General features: G+C 47.3%; 1 protein-coding gene across 6 annotated transcripts in view; it reads right to left on the bottom strand.

Moving 5' to 3' along the window:
* Window positions 1–23,931, bottom strand: part of LOC144173919 (DNA damage-regulated autophagy modulator protein 1-like) — a 70,358-nt gene that overhangs the window by 13,989 nt on the left and 32,438 nt on the right. For all 6 annotated transcript variants that reach the window (XM_077702251.1, XM_077702252.1, XM_077702254.1 and 3 more), the window contains 4 exons: window positions 12,746–12,813; window positions 10,866–11,038; window positions 5,836–6,010; window positions 1,226–1,290 (listed from right to left, as the gene is read on the bottom strand). In XM_077702251.1, the coding sequence (XP_077558377.1) occupies window positions 1,226–1,290; window positions 5,836–6,010; window positions 10,866–11,038; window positions 12,746–12,813 (481 nt within the window). The remainder of the gene's footprint in view (window positions 1–1,225; window positions 1,291–5,835; window positions 6,011–10,865; window positions 11,039–12,745; window positions 12,814–23,931) is intronic.

Here is a 23,931-nt window from a genome sequence, read left to right on the forward strand (position 1 = left end):
ACACTGACCTCGAGAAAGCCTGCGCTTTTCGTTGTGAGATGACGCTGATTGACGTTGAAAAGTGAAGAACTGATGCCCAGCTGGTATGAGCTTGAGCAATGGTACCAGAGAGAGTTACAGGGCTACAGTAGCCCTGTAGCCCTTACACTACAGTAGCCCTGGCGTCAGTAGCCCTGGCGTCAATACACGGCTAGTATTTACATTAGTAGTGCGACATCTATGCCGCCGCAAGTGTGTTTAGCTGATATACAGAGAATAAGGCAACTGCGGATATATTTTTTCGTAGACCTCCGGGAGGGGAAAAAAAATGGTGAAAATATCAAATATAGTTTGCTCTTCGTTGTTCAGATTTTATTTCCAGAAGGCAATTATTTATTGGTCGTGGCTCTTGCCCTTTCGTGGGGCGCAACTTTTTTCGTCATTCTAGAAATGGCGTTTCAGTGAGCCAATGACTTGAATGCAGTGCATCGATGTCAGAAGAAAAAGAACCATAAATAGAACACGCACTTCACTTGGCACACAGATAACGAAGCCCGGCGCGACCGCGCGGTAAAAACAAAACATAAACAAGCAAAACAATGCATGCTTCGCGCTAGTAGTGAACAAGCATCTTGCACGGACCAGGGCGATTGTACCAACTACCCTTTTTATTTCCCGACCACACGTACCACTTCCAGCTTCCGTATAGCTAATAAAATTTAGCTAATAAAATTTCGCTATCGTAATCAGTTCCACGGTAGGCGCTCCGTGCCAAATGGACTACGGCAGCCGTTTTCGAATTCGCGCATAGAGTGCGCCAGCATTCCCATACAGAAAACAAAAACACGACGTTCGGGCTATTTCTCTCACCCTTACAACAAATTTGGTGGTTTAATAAGCTTGCTGATTTCGTTGTCAAACTCAAATTCATAGTTTACACGCCAGTGTAATTATATTAAAATCTATTAAAGCCATTTATTAGCAATTCTTCGAAAAACCATTGAGTACCTTGCACAAAGGTTTTATAATCTTTAACCTACCGTGTGTTCTAATGGATGCTGGACTAATGAATATAAAAATCTAATCGAGCCAAACGGTTGTTCCATTTTTTGTTGATTTGAAACGGTTGAAATACAAAACCTCGCAATCGCGACCCGTTGGTCGACATTTTATTGCTCTTAGTTTTCAAAATTAAGCTCAAAAGGAAACAAACATAAATTTCTGGTAAGAAGTTTCATAGTCTTACCATTCGGGGACCATTTGGAACCGGCTGTAGCTGCTCCACGTTGGTTACAGGGCAGTAGGCAATGGCTGTAAATACACCAAGTAACAATCATTAGTATGTTACTCTGTATTCAACCCCAATAATGAGCGCATAAATATTTACAAAAACGACTGATGTATTAAAAGGGAGAAAATGATGGCCGTAAGTTGTGTTTATTGGGTTGGGCGACATATGGCTTATTCAGGTATGGTTGGCAATGACTGCTCGCGGTCTACATTTTGGTATTCTAAACAAACTTCCGTGTTAAGTAAAGCGGCCCAAGCTGCTTCTCTGGGGCTGTTCTGACAAGAAATTTCGAATCGCCGCATGCAGCTCGTGCATGCAAAATTTACACTGGTCTTCGAACCTGTGTAAGACCCCAAGGCAGGCTTTAAACCCCAAAAGAAGGAACCACAAAGTCGGCAAAGTTGGCAACTGTGAACACGAGTATCGTCTTCAAAGATTGAACACGTTATCCCGCGTTAAACTCTGCAGTACTTTGGCCACTGTGTCTATTGCGGTGGTTGATGATAGTTATCCTGACAGGCGCCAGTGTGACGACGGAATGCTGCCGCATTTACGCCTAAAGCACCTCACTGTGATCTGGGTTCGAGTTGGAATATTCGAATATATGCAGCCCCCTTCGTTCGGGCGCGCCAACGAGTCTGTCAAGAAACGCTGCTCGCACGGACACAGTGACCTCGCGGTTGATGCACGTCTTGGTTGGTGTACGCAACCCCAGCGTGCCTACTCCCAGCGGCTGTTTGCAAACAGGGTCAAGCCCTCCGGCCCTGGCAATAACTTTTTCTCTCCCGACAGCGACAGCGCCACGTGGAGGGTATTCATCTTGGGCGCTGAAGCACGAATTTGCACGGGGCCCTGCTAAATGAAAACAGGGTCGAGCCAAGGAAAAGCTGCGCGGGTTGCGGTGACACCGGATCGAGAACACTGCTTTTATATTTTAATCATGTTTGTATGCACGCCTCTTACTATTTTCAACAGAGAATGTAATGGAGAAACTTGCGAGACCCAGACGCTTTCCTCAAGCTGTTCAAGGGACCACGGAGAGTAGTAATAAAATGCGTGATGAATTAATAGATAACACTGCCAAGCACTTGAGCGACGTGGCTTGTCCCTGAATAGATGATGCCTGCAAGTGTGACGATTAACGTGTAATAATCGAAAAAAGCGAGAATAAGCCTAAACACCGAAGATACACCGGTGGAAACTGAAGGCTGAAGCGGCAGGCAGCAGAGCGAGCTGTATTGCCTTTGTTTATAGCAGCTTCCACAAATAGTGCATGCTGAACGCACAAGTTTCCTGCCCAAATAACGTCAGATAACTTCAGAGTTAATCCCGCTAGTAGCGTGATTGCGGCTACACACACGCACGAACACATGCCCCCGCGTGTCCCTGTATGTCCGTTGCGTATACACATGCGCGCCTGCCTATGGCTCCCTCCGCAAACACCACAATCAAAATGTTTTGTCTTCTGCGGCCGCCCTGCTTCACGTAAATTCGATTCTCATCTGGCGAAGTAGTGGCCTAGCAGGGTGCGCCATGGTGCACGAGCACCCGAAGAGAGGCTGTCCCTGATCGAGGCCTACTCCCACACGTTCCGCTTAATAGAAACCTCCTTCAAGGTACAACTATATGGAATGTTTCTTGCAGGCTCGTCATCCCGATTCAATCCGACTCGCAGTTCAATAACATAAATTCGGAGCGTGGCAGTCAGACGGCCAGCGGTAGGGGCGGATCCAGTTCGATCACAACAGAAAGACGACCCTTCCACACCCGGCCCCCACAACCGCCGCCATGCACACACTTGGATTTCTTACACTGAAGTAAGAAGGCCCACGAAAGGTTGCTATCGGTGACATCATGACATAAATACAGACGTACAGACAGACAGGTTGTTTCTTAAGACAGGCATGTTTCGCATTTATTTATTTATTTATTTATTTATTTATTTATTTATTTATTTATTTATTTATTTATTTATTTATTTATTTAGATTCCCTAAGGGTCAAAAATACATTACTTAGGGGTGGGGGATTGCACATCAAACAGGAAGTTGCATACATATTACAGATGTCAAATGACTACAAGGTTTTTTGCGCTGTTTTGCCTAGATTTTGTACCAACAATCCCAGTTTTCCACGTTAAAGATACATCAAGGTTAAAAATAAAAATACTGGTTCAGACCTAGCGCTGACGTTCACTTTCTAAAAATGGTAACAGAGCATTCTGGAACGAGGACAGCTCGACTAGGCTTGCCACACAAGATAATACACGCTGCGACAAAGCTAATGTTATTGGCACACCTGCATATCAGTGCTCCCTATTGACGACTCATCTGCGGAACGTAAGGACAGAAATTGTGTCGTGAATAAACCGCTGTCTTTTATGAATACGATTTAAAAGAACCCTGCAACACTTTTTCCAACTTCTTTGGAAATCTTAAATGCTTGTAGGGTGTGGTCAACCAACTTCTTATATTAGGAAGTTGCAAAAGTAACCCAGCCCAAAATTACTGCTCTACACCCTTCCGATAACTTAGAAAGTTGCTGAAAAGATTTTTCGCTCTTTTCCGGTCTTGAAATTCTTCGGCCGCTGTAATTGCGTCATTACAGCGACGTAGCGGCTATTGGCCGGCTTTCCTTCAGTTGCAGCAATGAACGCATTCGATAGCCACTTTAGAAAAAAATGTCACAAAAGCGAAGCAGAAACGGAATGCGTATCTTCTACGGCGAGCAAACCATGCAGTGCCGCTCTGTGCTGGCAACAAGTATAACTTTCGCAGTGCTTCAAGACGCGAAATAAAGAGTGAAAGCATTTATCGGAAGTGTTGCAGAGTCCCTTTAAGGGGCAATCGGAAGATGCATGATTATTTCCGGATTATGCGCCAAGGCGCATCCAACCTGGCGTTATTTCTTGCGGTGTAACACACAAAACAAATCGTGTTCTCCCAATCGGGGCGCAATCTCGTCCCCGCTCCTGCCGTTATTGGTTTCGTATATCCTTCAACGTCCATCCCAAATCAAATTTGAGCCCATAAATTCCATATGACGATTGAACTGTGACTCTAAGACGACAAAATTATGTTCGTGACTTAATGCAACATGCAGGCACCTCGCATTTTCACCACCACGCCATTCGAGATAGCGCCAACCTTCTGGAACGAAACTTTTTATACCTTCTTTATTATTTGTTGGACATTATATTTTTACTTTTGTCTTGACTATGGCCAGAGTCCTTCAATGCTTTGAAGGACTCTGCTATGGCCTAGTCAACGCCCTCCCAAGCGACAACCACGGCGTCGTCCCCTACAAGCTACCGTCTTGGATATAATTTACGCCTAGCCGTGTAACTAACCCGCTAAGCATCACATTAAGCATTACCGGGAATCCCGAAGCCCTGGCGCACGGTGTGACAAGTGTTTAAGTGAGATCCACAAGGAATCTTCGCGGAACGCTCGCTCTTGGCGAGGCTTCGCTCTCTCCGCGCTTCGCAGAAGACAACCGCGGGAGCCGGCAATCTCGTACCACGTCGCACGCGGTTGTCGCCCGGCGTGATTCGTCAAATGTGACACACAAGGCCACGCTCACGTCGGCAGGAGGCCTCGCACGCGCACTGAGAGCAGCGCTGCAAGCGGGCGTCATGTCACTTTTGCCTCGCATATGGGACACGCGAAACAGAAAACCTGGTGCGAGCACGAGCATGCAAGCAAGCAGGCTTTGGTACCAGGCACAGAAAGTAAGGCGTAAAGGAATAAGCACAGAGAGGAAAGGACGGTTTTGCGGTTGACGCATAAAATCACGCATCCGGCTGTAGGCCTCGAGAAAAAAAAGAATTCTTCATTCGAACGGAGTGGGAGTCCTTCAGACACAGAACATGAAGCAAGAGTGTTTGGACGCTAGAGCATTCTTAAAGTATCAATCAAAGTATTCGGTCATGCATCTGCCTCCGACTTTCCATCCTGGATAGGTTGCGGGTTCGTCAATCCGCTCCTCACTAACTGGAAGTGAAGGTGGCACTCCGCTGTCGCTCTTGAAGAAAGGAACTTTATTGACGTGATAAAGATCCCAGTCAAGAGCCTCAGTGATGCAGCAGGTGCGAGTCAGCATCCCTCTCTTCAAGAGGGGCAACGGAGAGCTGTTCTATCCGTGACTCGTCCGGCCCGACCTCTGATGAGGAGAACAGTGATGCCCCTCCACTTTTCCCACGCTAGATGCTACGGTCTCGAATTTCATGATCTCATTCTTCATTTCGCAATCCACATAATTGAGGGGCGGGTCACGATGACGATGATGATTATGATGGCGGTGATCGTCGTGGCGCATGTACCCATGTACATCATAGTCACCGTTATCACCATTCATTATCAATGTCGACTGTGATTATGACAAATGGCCGTGACTTTTGTTCGTACGCACAAGTCAAGACATTTCTGACGGAGCCAGGCATCTTAATTGAATCTGCGATGAAAAGAATGCACAGGCAGGTGCTGAGAAGGATGAAACAACAGTGCTTTCTTTTCGTATAACCCATTATCACAGCTCGGTAAGTAAAAATGTCCGAAAAGCTCTTACTCATGACGCCAGAGATGATGCCCACAGTCGCCGTGAGAACGCGCATGTAGAAGGAGCTTCTCCACGCGCCGTAGTCGAGGATGTAGTTGCACAAGGCCAAGATCCACATGAGGCTGATGCCGCTGCCGAACATGGTAATGGCGCCGATCATGTGCGGCACGAAGATGGGAAGCAGCTGCAGTGGAAAAAACGGCGTTCGCCGGAGGTTGGTACCCGCTAGTTGGTGCCTGCACTTGGTTCAACATGTCCAGCAGCAACTTCCATGTTGGTTATGAACAAAATGTTGAATTTTATATTTGTCGACGTCATCGATATACCATATGCGTTTTCTTCCGACCGGGCACCATGTGCTAAATATACATCAAAATGACGATTAAAAAAAACACTGCTTAAAGTTCAACCAAGTTTAAAATCACGATGACCACTTTTGAACACAAGCGGAATTTGTCGTCAGCCAATAGCGATGCGCTATAATTTGCATGAACGAAGCTTTGATCTGGGATGTTCATAGGTACACACGTTCAATACAGCTAGTCTGCAACCAGCCCTCGCAGGGAATTATACTGCCGCCTGCTATATGTCGGTACCCTGGGGTTCAAAGAGTGCAGGTCGCGACAAATGTAAAAGGAGCGCGTGATTGGCTGAATAAATCAATTGCTCCTACTCAAGGCATTTGTCTTTGAACTCCGCTGTGAGCAGTTCGGTTATTACATAGCGAGCAATAATCTACACATCTAAGTAGTCGCAAGGCAGCTACACCCTACAAATAGGCATTTGAGTAACCGATAGCACGCTACGCTTACTTTTGTTATGCTTGTCAAACCAACATATATATAGGAGAGGAAGCCAGGGAGTTACCGTCATTCATAGCACTAAAACTGCTTGACCCAGTGCTGCATTAGGGGCTACTCCTTGAATGTGGCGCTTTTCGCACTAGCCCTGTCCAAAGTCTGTATGTAAAATGCGATAAATGGTCCCTACATCACCCGATGGTTTACATGGACGTTTTGTATGCCTCCAAAATGATGTCTATGACAAATCATCTTTTTACTCCGACCATTAATGATACCTAGTCACAGCAACTCTTTTTAAATCGTCCATCATTCTCCATGCCGCTTCCTCTCAGAGTGCGAGAAGAAGCTAGTGAGCTAGCAGTCTCGTTTCCAGACATCCACAAGACACTCATCATTGATTTTATTCAACCATGGTCATTCCGCCGTGTGTCGTGTGACTTATTTTTATGCAATTTAACAAAAACAGGTCACTAAAAATTGCGATTCTGCCGCATTTCTTGTTTCTGCCAGGTAAGTGCTGTTGTGCAGAGTTTTACAGGGACGCATCTAAGACTGCTACTGAAATGTATTGTGCTGCGCATGGACCAAACTTCCATGTCAGTAAAACAATGAACCTTTGTAGCAGTATATTCACAGCGGAAACACACGGTATTTTAATTGCCTTAAATCACTCAGTCCAACTAGAAATTTTAAAATCCATCCTGCACACGGATTCTCTTAGCGTTGTGCGTGCACTTGCATCCGGAAAGCGCTCTAAAAACTGTGTCATCCATCATGTTTTTAAGGCTATCATGTCTGCATATGCATCAAATCTTGAAATAACTTCCTGCTGGGTTCCAGGACAAAGTTGCCGGGAACGAAACCGCGGATTAAATGGCCACTGCTGCTACACTTTTGAATACAGTAAACATAACAGTGCCGTACATTAACATCACACATATCACAATCATCAGATACCAACTTCGCAACACATGGCAAACACACTGAAGTGAACAGACAGATAACAAGTTTCACGTAATAAAACCACGCTTGGGACCATACACTACTGGCACACGCAACAGATACACAGAAGTTTGCCTTGCTAGGCTATAGGGGACACACACGTTACACACCCGTATCTGCTCACGGGGCCTTCAAGACCTCTGTGTAGCAGGTGTGGAGAAGCCCTGTCCGTAGTTCACATACCCATTCAATGCAAGGCACTTGACACAACACGACGCACACACTTCCCACAACTATACGAACTACACACCCTACACCCAGGGTTTTTCCTCTCTGATGATGCTAAGCTTTCTATCAAGCGCGTTTTTAAATATTTAGCAGAAGTTAAAATTTTAGACCTAATTTCATACCACGCATATAATCACTCCCTAGCCTTCCTCACCGGCCATCCTCATTATCTTTTTCTGATTTTACCTTTGTTCTTGCTGACTGATTTTAGTGTTTACGGTTTCACCTCTCATATATAACCATTGTTTTGGCGCTATTTTACCCAGTTGGCCTTGCGCCATTAACATCCAACCATCATCATCATCGATTATAGCCAAGACCTGCGATTTTCAGCGGTTAATTGGTGATGCATTAGGAAAGCACGTTCTACAAACGGCCACTTATCAGTAGCTGTGAGTAGAATTTGAGACCGAACCGCCCTTACGTGGCAACATAACTAACCCTCGCTTTCTTGGAAGTTGCTCTCGCTCGACAGAATCGGCAGCGAGCATTTGAGGTCTAGCGCGTTTAGGGGCCAAACAATGAGAAAAACAGTGGTTTTGCTTATGTTTATGCTCTTAGAAGAACACAAATTAGAGACGCACGCAAAAAATGACGGAAGGCAGCATGCCAGTAACAGAGTGGCTATTGAGGTAAGAGAAGTACGGACAGACGACTCGATGGAGAAATGGAACGAGAAAATGCAGGGAAAATCAATAGATTTGAGCATTGCAGTGCAGAAATGGTTGTAAGTCTACTAGAGAACATAAACAGGCTGATGATGACGGGGAGGCGGCATGCCCGCTAATTGTCGCCCGCTGTGGTTATTTTTAAAGTTTTAAGGCAGCGACTGGCACTTAGCTATAAGAACCACTATTCCGTACTGTTGTAATTTTTACGCCCCGAGCTAGTCAGGGAAGACCTGCTTTAGACCTATGCTTTGTATAATACATAGGAAACGTAGTAATGACTTTGCTTTGTGCTATTGTTCTATTACGATTGTGCTATTATGTTTAAATTTGTGAACAGCACTGCTATTATGCACACTGTAAAATGGGTGGCTGAGGCCTCTGTCAGGCCACGCCCGCCTTTAGTCTCAGCCTCCCCTTGGTTTTGCCAAGAAATCAAAAGATGACGTAGAAAGGAAGTGGAGGAGGAGGATGATAGGAAGGTAGGGGAAGGATATGAGGGTAGGGGGCGAGGAAAGAAGTGAGGAGGGAGACTGAAAAAGTGTGACAGAGGATTGGTCGATGAGGATTGGAATGGGCAGCTGCGGGAGGGGAAGAAGAGTAGCGTTGAGGGAGCAAGGTCGTTACTTGGCAGGTGCGGCTGGAGCGCTGCCGTCTTTGGACGTCATACGCAGCGAGGCGTGCATATACGCGGCAAATTCCTTCCGTCTCAGTCATCTCTCAAGACATGTGCGACTCGTTACAGATATTTCCTTGTAAAATGGGGCAGCCAGCACTACGCATATCTCTAGGTTTACGATGGGTGCAACAAGCCCTTAGGAAAAAAATTCTGCAGAAATTCAGAGAATTCTCTACTAATGTGTAGCATTCTTATGCCGCTTGTCTTGACTGAGTTTTTTTCAGCCAATTTTTTTTATTTGTCTAAATCCCGTCCGACCAATTATATCCATTTACGTTATTATAACGGTTACATTTGGAACTTTCGTGAAATCTGCATTATTGAGGAAATGCAGGGCGTTACACGGTTCGCCATTTTCCGTAATTATTTTGTATTTTTTATTAAAGACGATAGTCTTTCTTGGGCTACTTAAACCCAGAAATTTTGGTCTGTCTGTGTCTGTCTGTGACTCGATTCAGCCACCCTGCCAAAGTAAAACAATGCCTGCGCAATAGTCTTGTATAGTCACAGCTACATCTGCCCGTCTAAGACCGGTGTAATGTTCAGACTTGTCAACATCGTTGAAGAAGAACAAGACATTACGCAAAATAAGACAACAAATAAATACAGAAGTGATATTTGCAGTGTTGCTTTATAAAAACTCATACATGTTTGATTTTTGCGAAATTAAATACTTCATCAACTGCAGAAAAAGAATTCACTCCGCCGTCGCCTGCTGTCGCCCGCGACACTATAGCTTCTGGCGCCGTTTTAAAAAATCAATCGGCAACAGTTACGAAAGGTTCCACGTTCTGCTTGCAACGCACGTGGAGTAGGGAAACGCGGTTCTATAAACGTTGAAGTAGAGCGCCTCGATTCACGCGTGTCTTCGCCGTACATCAGCGTTGGCATCGAGACACCCGGTTGGGAGCAGTGGAACGCGGTAAGTTTAAAATGATTTAAGCAAACCTTTGGCGTCTTTAAATTGGGAGGAGCGCGACGCAGTAGGAACAACATGAGAGGTGAGCGGGAAAGCGAAGGGAGGCATTTACTTGGCAGAAGAGGATAAAGACTACCGTCTTTTGTCGACATTTGCAACGAAAGGAGCAGATACGGGGCCAATTTTTTCGTTTAGTTTTTCAAAATTTCGTTCGCAAACTATCTCCATTTACGCTGTTATAAGGATTACATTTGGAACTTTCGCGAAATCTGCATTATTGTGGAAATGCAGGGCGTTACACGGTTCCCCACTTTCTTTTCTTTTTTTTTTTTTTTTTCAAAATTTCCTGCGACCAGTTGTCTCCATTTACTCCATTATAGCGTCTAAACGTGGAACTTTCACATATCTGCATTTCTGTGTAAATGCAGGGCGTTACACCCTCCTGGCTGTGGGGGTAACTCGGCAAAGAATGCTACGCATTAAAAATTCTAAAGCACCTCTTCCACACAGCACACCGTCGTACAAGGCGGCTCGCGTTACGCTCGAGGGAGAGACCTGTCGGGTTAAATTAGCACCTTCGTGCCACGGCAATATGCATGCGCTAGTACCACGCAGTTGTGGGGGACAACGAAGGGTGCTAGTTTCATGGTAGTCGTGGAGCATTGCAGAGAAGCTAACGGCCTCTGCAGGGTTTCCCGTGTGTGTCACACATCGTCCAGAACCAAAGCGTGGGTACCCACCCAGGTTCCGTCTTTGCGCAGGTGGCCCAGGGGATTAACGGCGAGTAACACCATGCCCGCCGATGTGCCAGCTCCCGCCAGCGGGATGAGACGGCTCAGCCACTTGACTGCTCTGTTCTTCGACGAGTTCATCACCGTTATGATGAGGTAGCATATGCCGCATCCGACCAGAACTGTGAGGAATAGAGCAGTGGAACATGAAAAGTTAGCCCCCATGCGTGTCGAGGCACTTTTTAGCTCCATAAAGCAGCGCAGAAATGAAATGGCTAACGAGGTTCGGGGGTGGGGGGGGGGGGGGGGGGGGGGGGGGAGGAGTTTAAAAAGCGCGCAAACTTTTGTGACCACAGAGAAAAGCGTAAGTGAAGGGCGGTATGTAAAATATTTCTGTTAGATACCACTAGAAAGCGTTGATCCTGCCGTTCTTAAAGGGGCCATGAAGACAAAATACAAGTTTAGTTCACCCGAAGTGTGCGTCACTTCAAGATAGGAATCATGTCAATTTAAACGCAGATTTAAAAAAAACAAGCTATGTAATTAGGAATAAAGCCAAACGAGGGGCAACTCATGAGCCACCACTAGCATGTGTGATTGAGGAACGCCGACAAGTCACCGCCAATAAACATGATGTCTTGCTATTGTAGTAGTGCCTCTGGATTTGTAGGATCGTGCCATTATAATGGTAGCATAAAATCAGCTCGCTGATTACATTGTTCTTGAGATTCACAGTATAACATCAGAACCGACGTTGTCTACAGCAAAATTTGAAACTTTATTAATAATAATGACATTTTTGGTGACAACGACGTCCTCTTGGGCCGGAGTGAGGTTGATCGAGTTACATAAAGGATAGCTCGTTCAAATAAAACTAGAACATATATTGTTTTTATGGATGTCCCACGCCATGACAACACAAAAAAATTAACAAATTAAAATAGCACAAAAAGCGATTAGAGAGAGGCGGACGAACAGTGTCTAACCCCTACAAAGACCAATAGTCCCCGTGAAGATTCTAGCAAGCCGCGTCCCGTAGCGTCATCGAAATAGCCTGCTGCTACACCTTACTCCACCTGCCTATCGTTCAAGTCTTCCTAAGCTGCCTATGAGTTGCCTGCCTGCGTAGTTATCGGTTATTTTGCGCCGGGATCTCAGCCACACAAATGATTTTTCTTCTTTCTTCTCCCGTGTGAGCAACGCTTTTTTGTGGGGTGTCCAAGGAATCGCATTCCAGGGCCATTACTCCTCGCAACATGAAATGGCAAATGCAGTCGTGTCGTATTTGGCATCATTCGGAAATCCTGGAGCCTTAGCCTGTCTTTAAATAAGCCCACTGTTGCTTTGCAGCAGAACGTTCTCTCCTCTTCCCTACCAACCAGGGATTATTTTCCATCTTGGGAGTTGGAGCTCACAGCTGAAGCCTCTAATCATACAGCAAAGTGAGTTTATTTACAAACTACGTATCTACAGGAAAGTCCGCAGCAAGGTGACCGGTAAGCGCTGACATCCCTGTGCTTCCAGTAATTGTAGTGCTCTGGTTTATGCTCTTCTTTCTCATTTTCCATTTTCATTTCAGCCGATGTCGCGAATGTCAAAATACCTTGCGGCGTGGCGGGGTTCAATGAAGGCACGGGAAAGGCACCTTATTCGAAAGATGATGATGATGATTATGATTATGATGATGATGATGATGATGATGATGATGATGATGATGATGATGATGATGATGATGATGATGATGATGATGATGGTGATGGTGAAATCTTTGTCAAGCTGGTGCAGATGTCAGTGCACCCGCCCGGTGGGGGGCTTCCCTATTCCGGGATACCCTGAGCTCGGCTGGCAGTCCAGGCCCTCTTCACCAGTTCACGAAAGATGAAACTTACAGCAAAGCGCTACCAGGATCATGGAGAAAGAGAAGATGCTGCTCTGCGGAGGGTCGCCGCCAGCATCGCTGCGAAAGAAAAAAAAAAGCTGTTGTAATGGTTGTTGTAGTTGGAAGCACAACGACACCATAATTTTCAGCATATACATTACACGCTGTGAACTGACTAGCATTGCCATTGAGGAACTCTGAATAGATTACATGGAAAGACACGTGACGTTCCGTTAATGCTTAGCATACCATGCTCTGACACTAAGATTTTGCTCCATCTTGGCGTTGCCACATGCATTGGCCAGAAATGACCCGACAGAAACATAACTACACGATGATCTATGAGTCTCTCCATCGCTCCCGCCCTTCTTAGTCAGCGATTTACCAATTGGCGCCTACCTCTCTGCTGTAAGTAGCATAAGCTGTCTCGGGCGTATGGCGCACAAGTTAGTCGAGCAGCATGACATAACCTCGCATCAACGGCTGTGACTACGCTGGTGAAGCCCGTTCGCACGCTGTTTAGTTAGTCAGAAGGCGACGAATAGTTGAATTCTTTGCAATAATAATCGAAGTCCCGTTAAACCCCCCACAAAAATTTGCGCCCCTTTTCCCCACCATCATTGCAACAGCAGTGGTGACACAAATTATGTTAACTTTGCGCAGCTCCACGCCAATGTTGCGTAGGTCAACATTAGCACCGAGAATTCCTAGAAAGCTGTGCTCTGTCTGCAGGTGACAGAGAATTACTACAGCCGTCCTGGTTGCGTGTGGACCAGCAAGAACAGTCACTGTATAACTGCCTAGTGTTACCCATAGCTTAGGTTCCACCAGAGTACTACCGCGTAAATGAAGAAATGATGACTGAGGGTGAGGCTGTTTCGCAGTCTTGCTTTTTCTGGTGAGATAAGCGAGTACACACCTACATTATGCGTTGCTTCCGAGATACTCGTTTTTATGAGTAGACCATTTCGGCTGCGCAAAAAATGAGGTTTTAAACGCCTTGCCGTATAAGCCCTTTAATGTTTGAAAACACGCTTGGATGAGTTGCTTGTTGCAATCGTGACTGTACATTTTTCTTTCACTATATCATCAGAGCGGATGCTTCGGTTCCATTTGTTTGGCTTTTCTTTTATGACCAGTTCCGCGAAAATCTTGTTCTGTAGCATGCGGTGCGAATGCCTAAAGCCATGGGCAACATGCCCGTTCTGTAATAAAAATCTCTTATGATAACAGTGGCCCGATTTCCCACCCCATGCTTCAAATATTTTACCGTCATTTGGAGCCCTAAAAACGAGCTGAGAATATGCTAATGTAATATCTGCGGCTTGCCTAAGTTGCTAGACGATTCAAAAAGCAAACGCTTAAACCCCTTCTGCGTCGTGTTGTTGTGTGTGAACGTTTCCACGGGCGTCTGCAGTCACGTGTGAATCGTGATGCGCCTCACGTGCTTCCGACTCGCGTCACAAACTGCTCAAGGTCTGCTGTAGCGGGTTACCTGTAAGATGGAAAAGGTGTCCATGCAAAACATCTCTGATGTTACGGATGTGCGACGCTGACGGAAGGCCTTCGTAACCGAATCTACTCCCTTTCGACTGTTTATGTGTGCCGGAAAAATGCCGCTTTGTCGGATGCAGATCCGGCTCGTTCCGGTTTATTCCGGCTAAAAGCGACCTCTGGGCTTGCGACACGCGGTCGTTCGGAAGGTTATAACGCGCGCGTCGATTAACCGCCACGAAACGTCCTGCTTACGTGGTTGCAAGGAACGAAAAAAAAAAAAAAAAAAAAAACCAGAAGAGAATCGAGAAGGACTGCACTTATCATAGTCATCGCTCATTCATTCAATCCCTCCCTTGAATGAAGAGGTGGAGGAGGTCGACGTGTAGGCTGCTGTTAGCGGCTTGAGGACCCGTTAACTCCCCGATGACATCCCGTCATCTCTTTCCCGATGGCGTGCATACACGAAAGCCGCATGTGATCCGCAACTGACGCATGCAATCGCGCGCCTACGTGGGCTCCTGCTAGCGTACGTGCCGCTTGCAAGCCATGTTTAAAACATGCCGCGATCGAGAGGGGTCACGGGGACTTTGACAAGGGGCAGAGAGGGGCCGATGTAATATACGGAAGTTCGTCTCACTCGCAGTGTGGAAGGTATATCCGCGCCGCCTGCATACCGTCCCCTGCATTTGATGCCTTCTTTCTTTGTTCTTCATCCTCCTCTTCCTGCCTTCCTCCTCCTTCCCCGACTTTCCCGCTCAGTCCTCCTCACCCGCTCCGTGATTCCAACTTTCCCAAACGCGTCCTTGTCGCTCGGAAGTGTCACTAGGTCGGATGCGCGTACTGCCGTCGAATGCGTGACGCACATGAGACGAAAGGTTGCTGGTGACGATACGCCAGCGTCGGCCCGTACCCGAGGATGAAGCTACGGTGTCGACAGGAGTGTCGCCAGATACTGAAATGAAAGCTCAGAGGTCGAATGTTTCTAAATCTATACCTAAACAACGCAAGGCCTACGCTTTTTTTTTTCATTTTTTACGATTTCATCAACGCTGACGTTGCTGAATGAGGTCAAGATGAAGTACCGCTATTCGGTTTGTGGAGACTCGAAGGAAAGATACGGGGGAATGTATGCGGCGTTTAAAAGCATGCGCGGAGGCATTGCGTTGTTTCGGTGGCGTTCCTTCCTTCGTCTGAAGTGTCACGACACTTCGAAGCCCGTTGCGAAGTAGCGAAAGCGAAGGACCGGAAAAATACCGCCTAGCATGGTTGTTTTCCACGCAAGTGACGTACGATGGTGGCTCTTATCTCCATGTGTCCGAATATGAACGAGGAGAGCCATCGTGTCGCTGAAGTTCCTTTTTCGCTGCCGAACTAAAGGTCAATTAAATTTTTAAAGACGATAGCCTTTCTTGGGCTACTTAAACCCAGAAATTTTGGTCTGTCTGTATGTCTGTCTGTCTGTCTGTCCGTCTGTCTGTCTGACTCGATTCAGCCACCCGGCCAAAGCAAAACAGTGCCTGCGCAATAGTCTTATATAGTCACAGCTAAATCTACCCGTCTATGTCCGGTGTAATGTTCATACTTGTCAACATTGTTGAAGAAGAACAAGACATTACGCAAATATGAGACAACAAATCAATACAGAAGTGATATTTGCAGTGTTCCTTTATAAAAGTTCAAACATGCTTGACTTTTGCGAAATTAAATACTTCAACTGCAGAAAAAGAATTCACTCCGCCGTCGCCTTCTCTCGCCCACGCCACTATAGCTTCTGGCGCCATTTTAAGAAATCAACCGGCTACAGTTACGCAAGGTTCCACTAGGTAGGTTCCACGTTCTGCTTGCAACGCACGTGGAGTAGGGGAACGCGGTTCTATAAACGTTGAAGTAGGGTGCCTCGATTAACGCGCGTCTTCACCGTACGGCAGCGTTCGCATCGAGACACCCGGTTTGGAGCAGTGGAACGCGGGAAATTTAAAATGATTTAAGCAAACATTTGGCGTCTTTACCTTGGGAGGAACGCGACGCAAGAGGAACAGCATGAGAGGTGAGCGGTAAAGCGAAGGGAGGCATTTACTTCGCAAAAGCCGATAAAGACTATCGTCTTTTGACGGCATTTGCAACGAAAGGAGCAGATACGCGGCCAATTTTTTTCTGCTTGGGTCTCACATGAGAAAAGCGCTTCGGGTCATTTCACGCAGTTGCCAGTTGAAGCATTCGCTTCCCACGCCTCTGTCCGAAGGCCAGAATACAAAAGCGATGCGTTTCCACAAAAAACAGAGAAAAAGGGGGAGAAAGGAGGAAGGAAAGCGAGAAACTCTCACAAATGCTCTCCCCAGCCCGGAACTTACAGGATAATTATATTCCTGCTAGCTTCAATTTGCATGATGCGATGGAATTGTGAACTAACCAATCGAGAGTACGATTCGCTTGCACGTCGTGCATGGGTGTGTGAATAGCGGTAGCTGCAAACGTGTAAGATTGCGGTAAAACTGTGATATAAAAGTCTTACACCGCTGACTACGCAAACGTCTTCCGAAGCACGACCAAATAAACTCTCCTAGTATAACCAAAGTATGGCGGAGATACAACTAAAAAAACTTTGGTTGATTTCTCTGTCATAGGAATCGGTAAAACGCGAAAGGGAAATGTGCAGCGAAATCTGAAGCCGAGCATGATTTGCGGGTCTACGGCTGTCTTGTGGGTGTGCTTCGTGAGAGACGTCTTGTTTGCGGGGTGCTTCGGCAAAGGTATACTGGCGTCATTTCCATGACGGATGTGACGTCAGCGAAATCTTGGTGTATACCGGCATAATACACTTTCGTGATAGAATACAAAACCCGAAAACGAACAACCCTAAGCATAACGTTCTCTTTACTACTAAAGGTTGCTTCCCCGCAAGAAGACTGTGTGCAGGGGCGCACCCTTTACGGGCCGCTTTCTCTTTTGTACTGACGTCATTTCTGTGACGAATATGACGTTGGGGAAATATTTGTTTGTCCGGGAATAAAACACTTTTGTGTTAAAAACCATGCACCCCTCCGTGCAGCGACAACGATGGTTAAACGCGAAGCTTTCTTGTGGGAGATTCCTTGGTTTTCGTCTGTTTTTGAACTTTGACTCGAAGACGGTTTGGACTTTTGAGCTCTAACTTTGACTCGCACGCCATTTGGTCTTTTGATCGCCGCAGATTTGACTTTGATCTGATTTTATCTGATTTCACACGAAGAAAGCTTCGCGTTCAACCACAATAATAGACGGAGGGGTGCACGATTTGTGTGTCTAAGTTTTCACGTTCATGCACCCCTCTCCAAATTCGAATTACTCCGAGCGCGTCAGAATAGCGTACTCGGATACACGTCGGCTTCGTTACGCCAGGGGCTCAGGTTCGATTTTGCCCACGGGAAGCGTTTTTTTTTTTCTTTTACTTCACCCACGATCATCATCACCGTCAGAGCAAGTTGGCTTTCCTGCAGTGCGTTTTCGACGCGACATTAGCCACCAGTGAGTCATAGAAAGCTTTGCTCTAAAAAGACCTTCGCATCACGAGTAAGTCGGAAGATGTACTTTCTATTGCCATTTATCCTTGACGGCACGCGAGAGAGAAAAAAGAACTCTCGAACGAAACAAACAACGAATAAACCACTCCGAAGTCTAGTTAAGGTCTGACACATGATCAGCGCTGCGTCAGCGACCCCAACCGAGATACTAATTGTGCCTTTGGCCTGTCCATACGCCCTTTCTGTTCGGTACGCACAAAAATAGTCTTTTTTTCACCCTGCTAAAGGCATAACAAAAATCTCCATCTGACTGTTCCAACTCGATAATGAAAGAAAAATGACGTCGGTAATCACTGTGCATTCAAAACAAAAGCTCATATTCACGCAGACTCACGTACGGCAAGCGCTCTCTCTAAGCCGCATTTAAAAAGTGCATGCCCCAACGTATACGCGGCAGCTCGCTGGAAGATACAGCTAGGGCACTGCACGTGTCCGGGCTGTCCCGAAAGCCCGGTCCCTGCCCGGCCCGAAGCGTTTGTCGGTGGTCCTGGGCCGGGCTCGGGCTTGAAGCCGTGAGCCGGGGCGAGTGTTATATCCGACGTGAAGTGCGAAAATGAGCATTAAAAAGAATGTTCAGAGTTCACCTCCACGCGCTTCTTGATGTTAGTTGTAAGCATTGTTTTAAAAAAAAAATTCAGGGAAGCTTGCACTCACGCGCAAGACGAATGGCGAAGCTGTTGTAGGTGAGCATTGCCAGACGAATAGTTAAGTTTCAGTATCATTGTTTATTTGCATAGTTCCGGTAATCGTCGTCATATGCGCCGCAGAGGAAGTCTTCTTCTACGCGGCGAGGGGTGGATGCGAATTGCTCCTCAGCATTGAGACTTCCACCAGCTCAACTGGCGAAGCTTGCGCGAAGCTGCCGGATTTCTTTATACGTGAGCACTGAAGGACACATCGCCACGCGTTTGTGCAAGTTTGAAATTGTTTATTTACATGCTTCCTCGTTGCCTGTCACAGTAGTCAGCGTCATATGCATCGACATCGTCGTGTTCCTCATGACAAGCATTTACAGGCGTGGCAGCGCCTGACGGCACCGCTGAAGGATTTTTTTTTTTTTTTTTTTTTTGCTGTACCATTGCGTGAGCCGGGGACTGAGCGGTCGCCGCGAGGCACGCGCTCACGAGCGCTCCGCATTTTCTTGGCATTTTTCCCTGCAATGGCGAACTTTCGACTTGTACAACAGCTCCGCTGTTAAAATGTTTTAAGTGCGAATGCACTTCTTAAGCGAGCCTGAAGCGTCCGCCGCCGTCCGCATAGCAACAGCTGCGGGTGCGCGCGCTCCTCGTCTTCCTTGGCAACGGGGGGAGATGGGCGCGCGCTGCCTGGCCGCTGACATGGCACATACCCACGTGGGGGATTGGCCAGGAATCTCCGCGTCTTCCTTGGCAACGGGGGGAGATGGGCGCGCGCTGCCTGGCCGCTGACATGGCACATACCCACGTGGGGGATTGGCCAAGAATCGGGCGTGAGAAGGGCTAATGCACCCGCTTAAAGGAGTACTGACACGAAATTTCAAAGCTGAGATCCGCTCTAGCAATCAAGTACAACGACAACACAAATAGGTGTCTGTGAATAAATGCATCTTTCTTTCTTTGTAGTTGTGTGTGTGTGTGTGTGTGATCTCTCTTTCGCGAACATTACCGAACCGCGCAAATTCAACTCGTGCATTCGCACTTTCACATTCTTCCCCTCGGGGAAATGCGGGGAATTTTTTTGCTGGGTCCGATAGGCTGAAATCTTATTTTAATGATATTAGTTCATAAAGATTTTATGTTTCGGGCACAACATCCCAAAGATGCTAATACAAGGAACGTGATATCGGGGAACGGATTAATTGATACAACCTGGAGCTCTGCACCGATGTCTATGTACACGTGTGTTTATGCGTCGCACCTATCGAAATGCGTCTGCCATGACCGGGAATCGAACTCGCGTGCTTGAGAAACAGTACCGCTGAGCAACCACTGCGGGTAAACACTTCAACGCACGTACAGGTGCCGCTATAAGTAATTGTAACAAGGATTTGTGAAAATCACAGAATATTTGTCTTACCGGCGATTTTTCTTATGGTGTTATGAGATTGGCCAATCTTGGCCAATCTCCTTAAGGATGTTTGGCTCGACGAACGTGCGCTCCAGGCACGCGGCGAAAGCTAGAGTTTTTTGTTGTTGTTTTTTGCCGAACAAACATGGCATGGCCTCAAGCCCTCCTTTTTAATACAATTCTTACCGGCCGAAGTCCCGGCTGAGCACGCAAAGGACACAAAAATGTGCATTCGGAGCCATCGTAAAACCCTACGCTGTGATTGCGTTCCTTTTTGGAGACATCCCACAGAGAACAGCAATCTTATCGCGGACGCGCCGACAGCGGAGTGTGTTGTTGGCGGAAGACTCGAGGCTGATATAGGGGTAGCAGTCAAGTGCGTGCCACAGGGTCTTTTCCGCGAATGGGATAACGAATATGGAGCAAAAGCTCTTTTGCTCAATCTAGGAAGCATCACGTGCAAGGACACGCGCAAACAAAACTCTCCTATTTCTGGAAACGTTTCAATTAAGGATCGTCTTACAGTAGAAGCTCGCTTGCTTAACCTTCTGCAATAACGGTGCGAACCCGTGGACATTTAAAAAGCGAGCGGCGCGTCCAATAATACTACACAGCCCATAGCTGACTGCTCTTCATAGCGTTTATATACCGCAACATGTCGCCTCCCATGCATGGTTTGCTAATGCGAAATCATTAAATGTCCCATCCAGCGAAAACCCCGGCCTCGTTGTCGGAAGTCGTGCTACGGCTCTTTAGGAAGCGTTCCGTAGCGCGAGGGATTCCATATAGCGACCAGCAGCGAGACGTGCCGCGGGCGCGAGTACACCTCAGATGAAGTAAGCGAGCGCAGGAGCGCAGCCAAACGAGCGAGCATACAGTCACCGAAATCTACCATCGTCGGCAACTATCCCAATACGTGGCGGCAGGAACAACGAGCAGCGGCGCAACGCGTTGGGAAAAGATCGAAGACATTCGAACGCGTAAGGCGGAAGCGGAACGCGAGCGAGTCTTGTTAAGCGGTTGGAGGACGAAACGCTTCGAGAATGCGAAACGGAAACGAAGTGTTTCAGGTGTTCAATTGGACATTGTTGCTTCATTCAGAATCCTTAAGGAGCACTCACATGTCCTCTCTAATTGTTAACAGTGTGTGTGTGTGGGCCAGTGCTAAACCGCGCACGATATGTATATCTTATATTGCGATGTAATCGGAGCATAGGCCCGCTTGTCATGGCTGGCTTGTTCGTTATCGAAAGAGTGTGACGTACTGGCACTCACCTTGGTTATACTAGCATAATCAAGAATTCTGTCGAATCAAGAATACGGTCGAACTGACTGAATGTTTTTGAGAGCGACTTTGCTGTGACATAAATATGCATGACAAAACCTTCAAAGAGCGCACTACTGAAAAGCGTAAGACAGACAGAAGAACAACACTAGCTCGTGCCGGGGCCGGGGCCAGAGAGGGGGGAGGGGGGCTTGGCAGCCGATTTTTTTTTTACCCAAAAATTGTGTTTCAGAATGCGCACCAAATGACTAGGGAGATAGCCGAAGCGTTCGGGGTAAGCCGGAGGTATGACAATTGTGTGAATCAGGCCTGCATTTCCTTACACGCGAAATGCATTGCCTATATCGGCAGCTGGTAAGTCGCACACATTGTAGTTGTGATCGGTTTACGTTGGTTGACCGCATCTGCTTTTATGACGCTTGCTTGGTCTGGTCCAATGTGTTCTTCGTTTTTACAACAAAGCTGTATACCTCTACCCCCCAACGGTTTCATCACCGTGGGCAAAATCGCCAAGGACTATAGGACGCCGAGCGCATGCGTCAGGCTAATTAGGCATACAGCACAGAGCTAAGAATTCGTTTAGGGAAACAAAACAAGCATCCAAACCGCATTACGGATGATAAGGCGCCTGTGAACAATGGGAACCCCTCGCCACCAGGTGTTCCCGCTTAAGATTATGTTTGCAGATTATCTTTGAAGGCTAGGCAGGACTAGTACCACTAAATATTGATTCATTGTAGGGGTTTAACGCGCCGACGCAACGCAGGCGATGAGGCGCGCCGTAGTGGAGGGCTCCGGATTAATTTTGACCACCTGGGGATCTTGAACGTGCGCCGAAATCTCGAACACACGGGCGTTTCTTGCTTTTCACCTCCATCAGAAAAGCGGCCGCCGCGGCCGGGAATCGAACCCGCGTCCTCGTGCTCAGCAGCGCAACGCCTTAGCCACTGAGCTACCGCGGCGGGTAGTACCACTAAATAGAGCAGTTCTTGCCAATGACGCCGGGCGCATGCGTCGGGCTATAGGCAGGACCGAGCATTTGCCGCATCTTTGGACACACTTCTGCTGGTGAAATGCTGTTACACGCGGTATCTGATTCGCATTCGGAACGACGTCAGTCGCGCGCAGCCGCAGAGCAGGGAGGACAAGCTAAGCCTACCAGAGTTGACCGACTAAAACACATAAACAACAAAATGGCGGGGCCCATGAACTGTCGCAGTGTAAATAAATGTGACGTAATGCGAACTAGTCAATGATCATGGTTGCGTCACGGAACAATAGGAGAAAAGAGTGCCGATACTCTGTACCCTTATCCAGTGACACTAGCCGAGCGCAAGCGACGAGCCCGCCGAGACAACGAGAAACATTTCATACTTTTCTCCATCATTTGTAGTGGTTTACAGCAGCTTTGCTGTTGTAAACGTAAGTGACATACTTAAATGACACTGAAAACGATATGACATTACGGCTGGATATCGTGTTGGGCTGTCAATGGCCCCTGGATTCTTTTCTATGCCGTTAGAAACGGACTAAGGCTCTACACTTCCGTTAGATGGCACAAGGAACGGACACATAGGCTTAACTACGCACTACAAGGTGAAACAAAAAATTGCGCAGAATTTATTGAGGCAAAATCCTGATATGAACCATCGAATGCGATAAATGGCCATCGCTGTCAACGCGAATAATTGATTTATTGATTTATTAATTATGAGGTTCAACGCACGTACGCAACGCAGACGATGAGGCGCGCCGTAGTGGAGGGTACCGGATTAATTTTCACCACTTTGGGATCGGTAACGTGCGCCGAAATTTCAACCACACAGGCGTTTGCGCTTTTCGCCTCCATCAGAAAAGCTGTCGCCACGGCCGGGAATTGAAGCCGCGTCTTTGGGCTCAGCAGCACAACGCCTAGCCTGTGAGCCACCGTGGCGGGGGACTGAGTAGCTGAGCTGGCCGCCGCTTCAGCGAGGCGTTCTATAGCGCGAGACGTTGGGAAACGAACGCCCCGGTGTGTGTGCTGCTTGCACGCGGTCACCACCAAAGTCGCACACCGTTAAAGCATGAATTGGACCTTGTGACGGCCCGTGAGTAGAACCGCTGCATGCCGCGAGGAGCTCCGTTTCAGGAAAGCTGTCGCGTCAAGAGCGGGCAGACTGCCTTTCGAAGTAACTCGAGTCGATGGACGAAGAAACGAAAGCGAATTAAGCTACGCAAACACGAAGTAGCAATAAAGAATTTTTTTTGTAATAGCAAAGATATGGCCTTCACAACTCGGCCGGACCTGGACGGCTCTGTCACTCGGCCAGGACACCACTGGTCTCCCTTGGAAGCAGAACTCCAGAGCATCATCAGCACGATGGATCACTTGAATTACAACATTGTAACCCCACTGCGTCCACGTTTTCAGATACTCACGGACTCCCGTCAGGCACTGCAAGAACTCCGCAAGCCCTTCAGTGATCAGTCTCCCACCTCCGAGGCTCCCAGTCCCTTCCACACTCCATGCTAGGGTTCCGTGCTGTCCTGTCCACACAAGATGTCCTCCTCCAAATTTCCCGAGAAATAATAACGCCACAAAATAACTTGGACACGGCAGCTATTCTTGCCTTAGATCTAACTAAGGCATCTGACAACGTATCCCACGAATCCATAATGAACGGACTGCAGACTATTAATCCAGGAGTCCGCACGTATAACTACATACGTAGCTTTCTATCCGGTCGAACTGCAATCATCCAAATAGGGGGCATTACCTCTGACACGGTTGAACTTCCATCCAAAGAAACCCCACAATTGGCGGTGCTC

This window comes from Haemaphysalis longicornis, unplaced genomic scaffold (assembly GCF_048455015.1).
Source record: "Haemaphysalis longicornis isolate Haplotype H1 unplaced genomic scaffold, Haemaphysalis longicornis Haplotype H1 scaffold_3, whole genome shotgun sequence".
NCBI lineage: Eukaryota > Metazoa > Arthropoda > Arachnida > Ixodida > Ixodidae > Haemaphysalis > Haemaphysalis longicornis.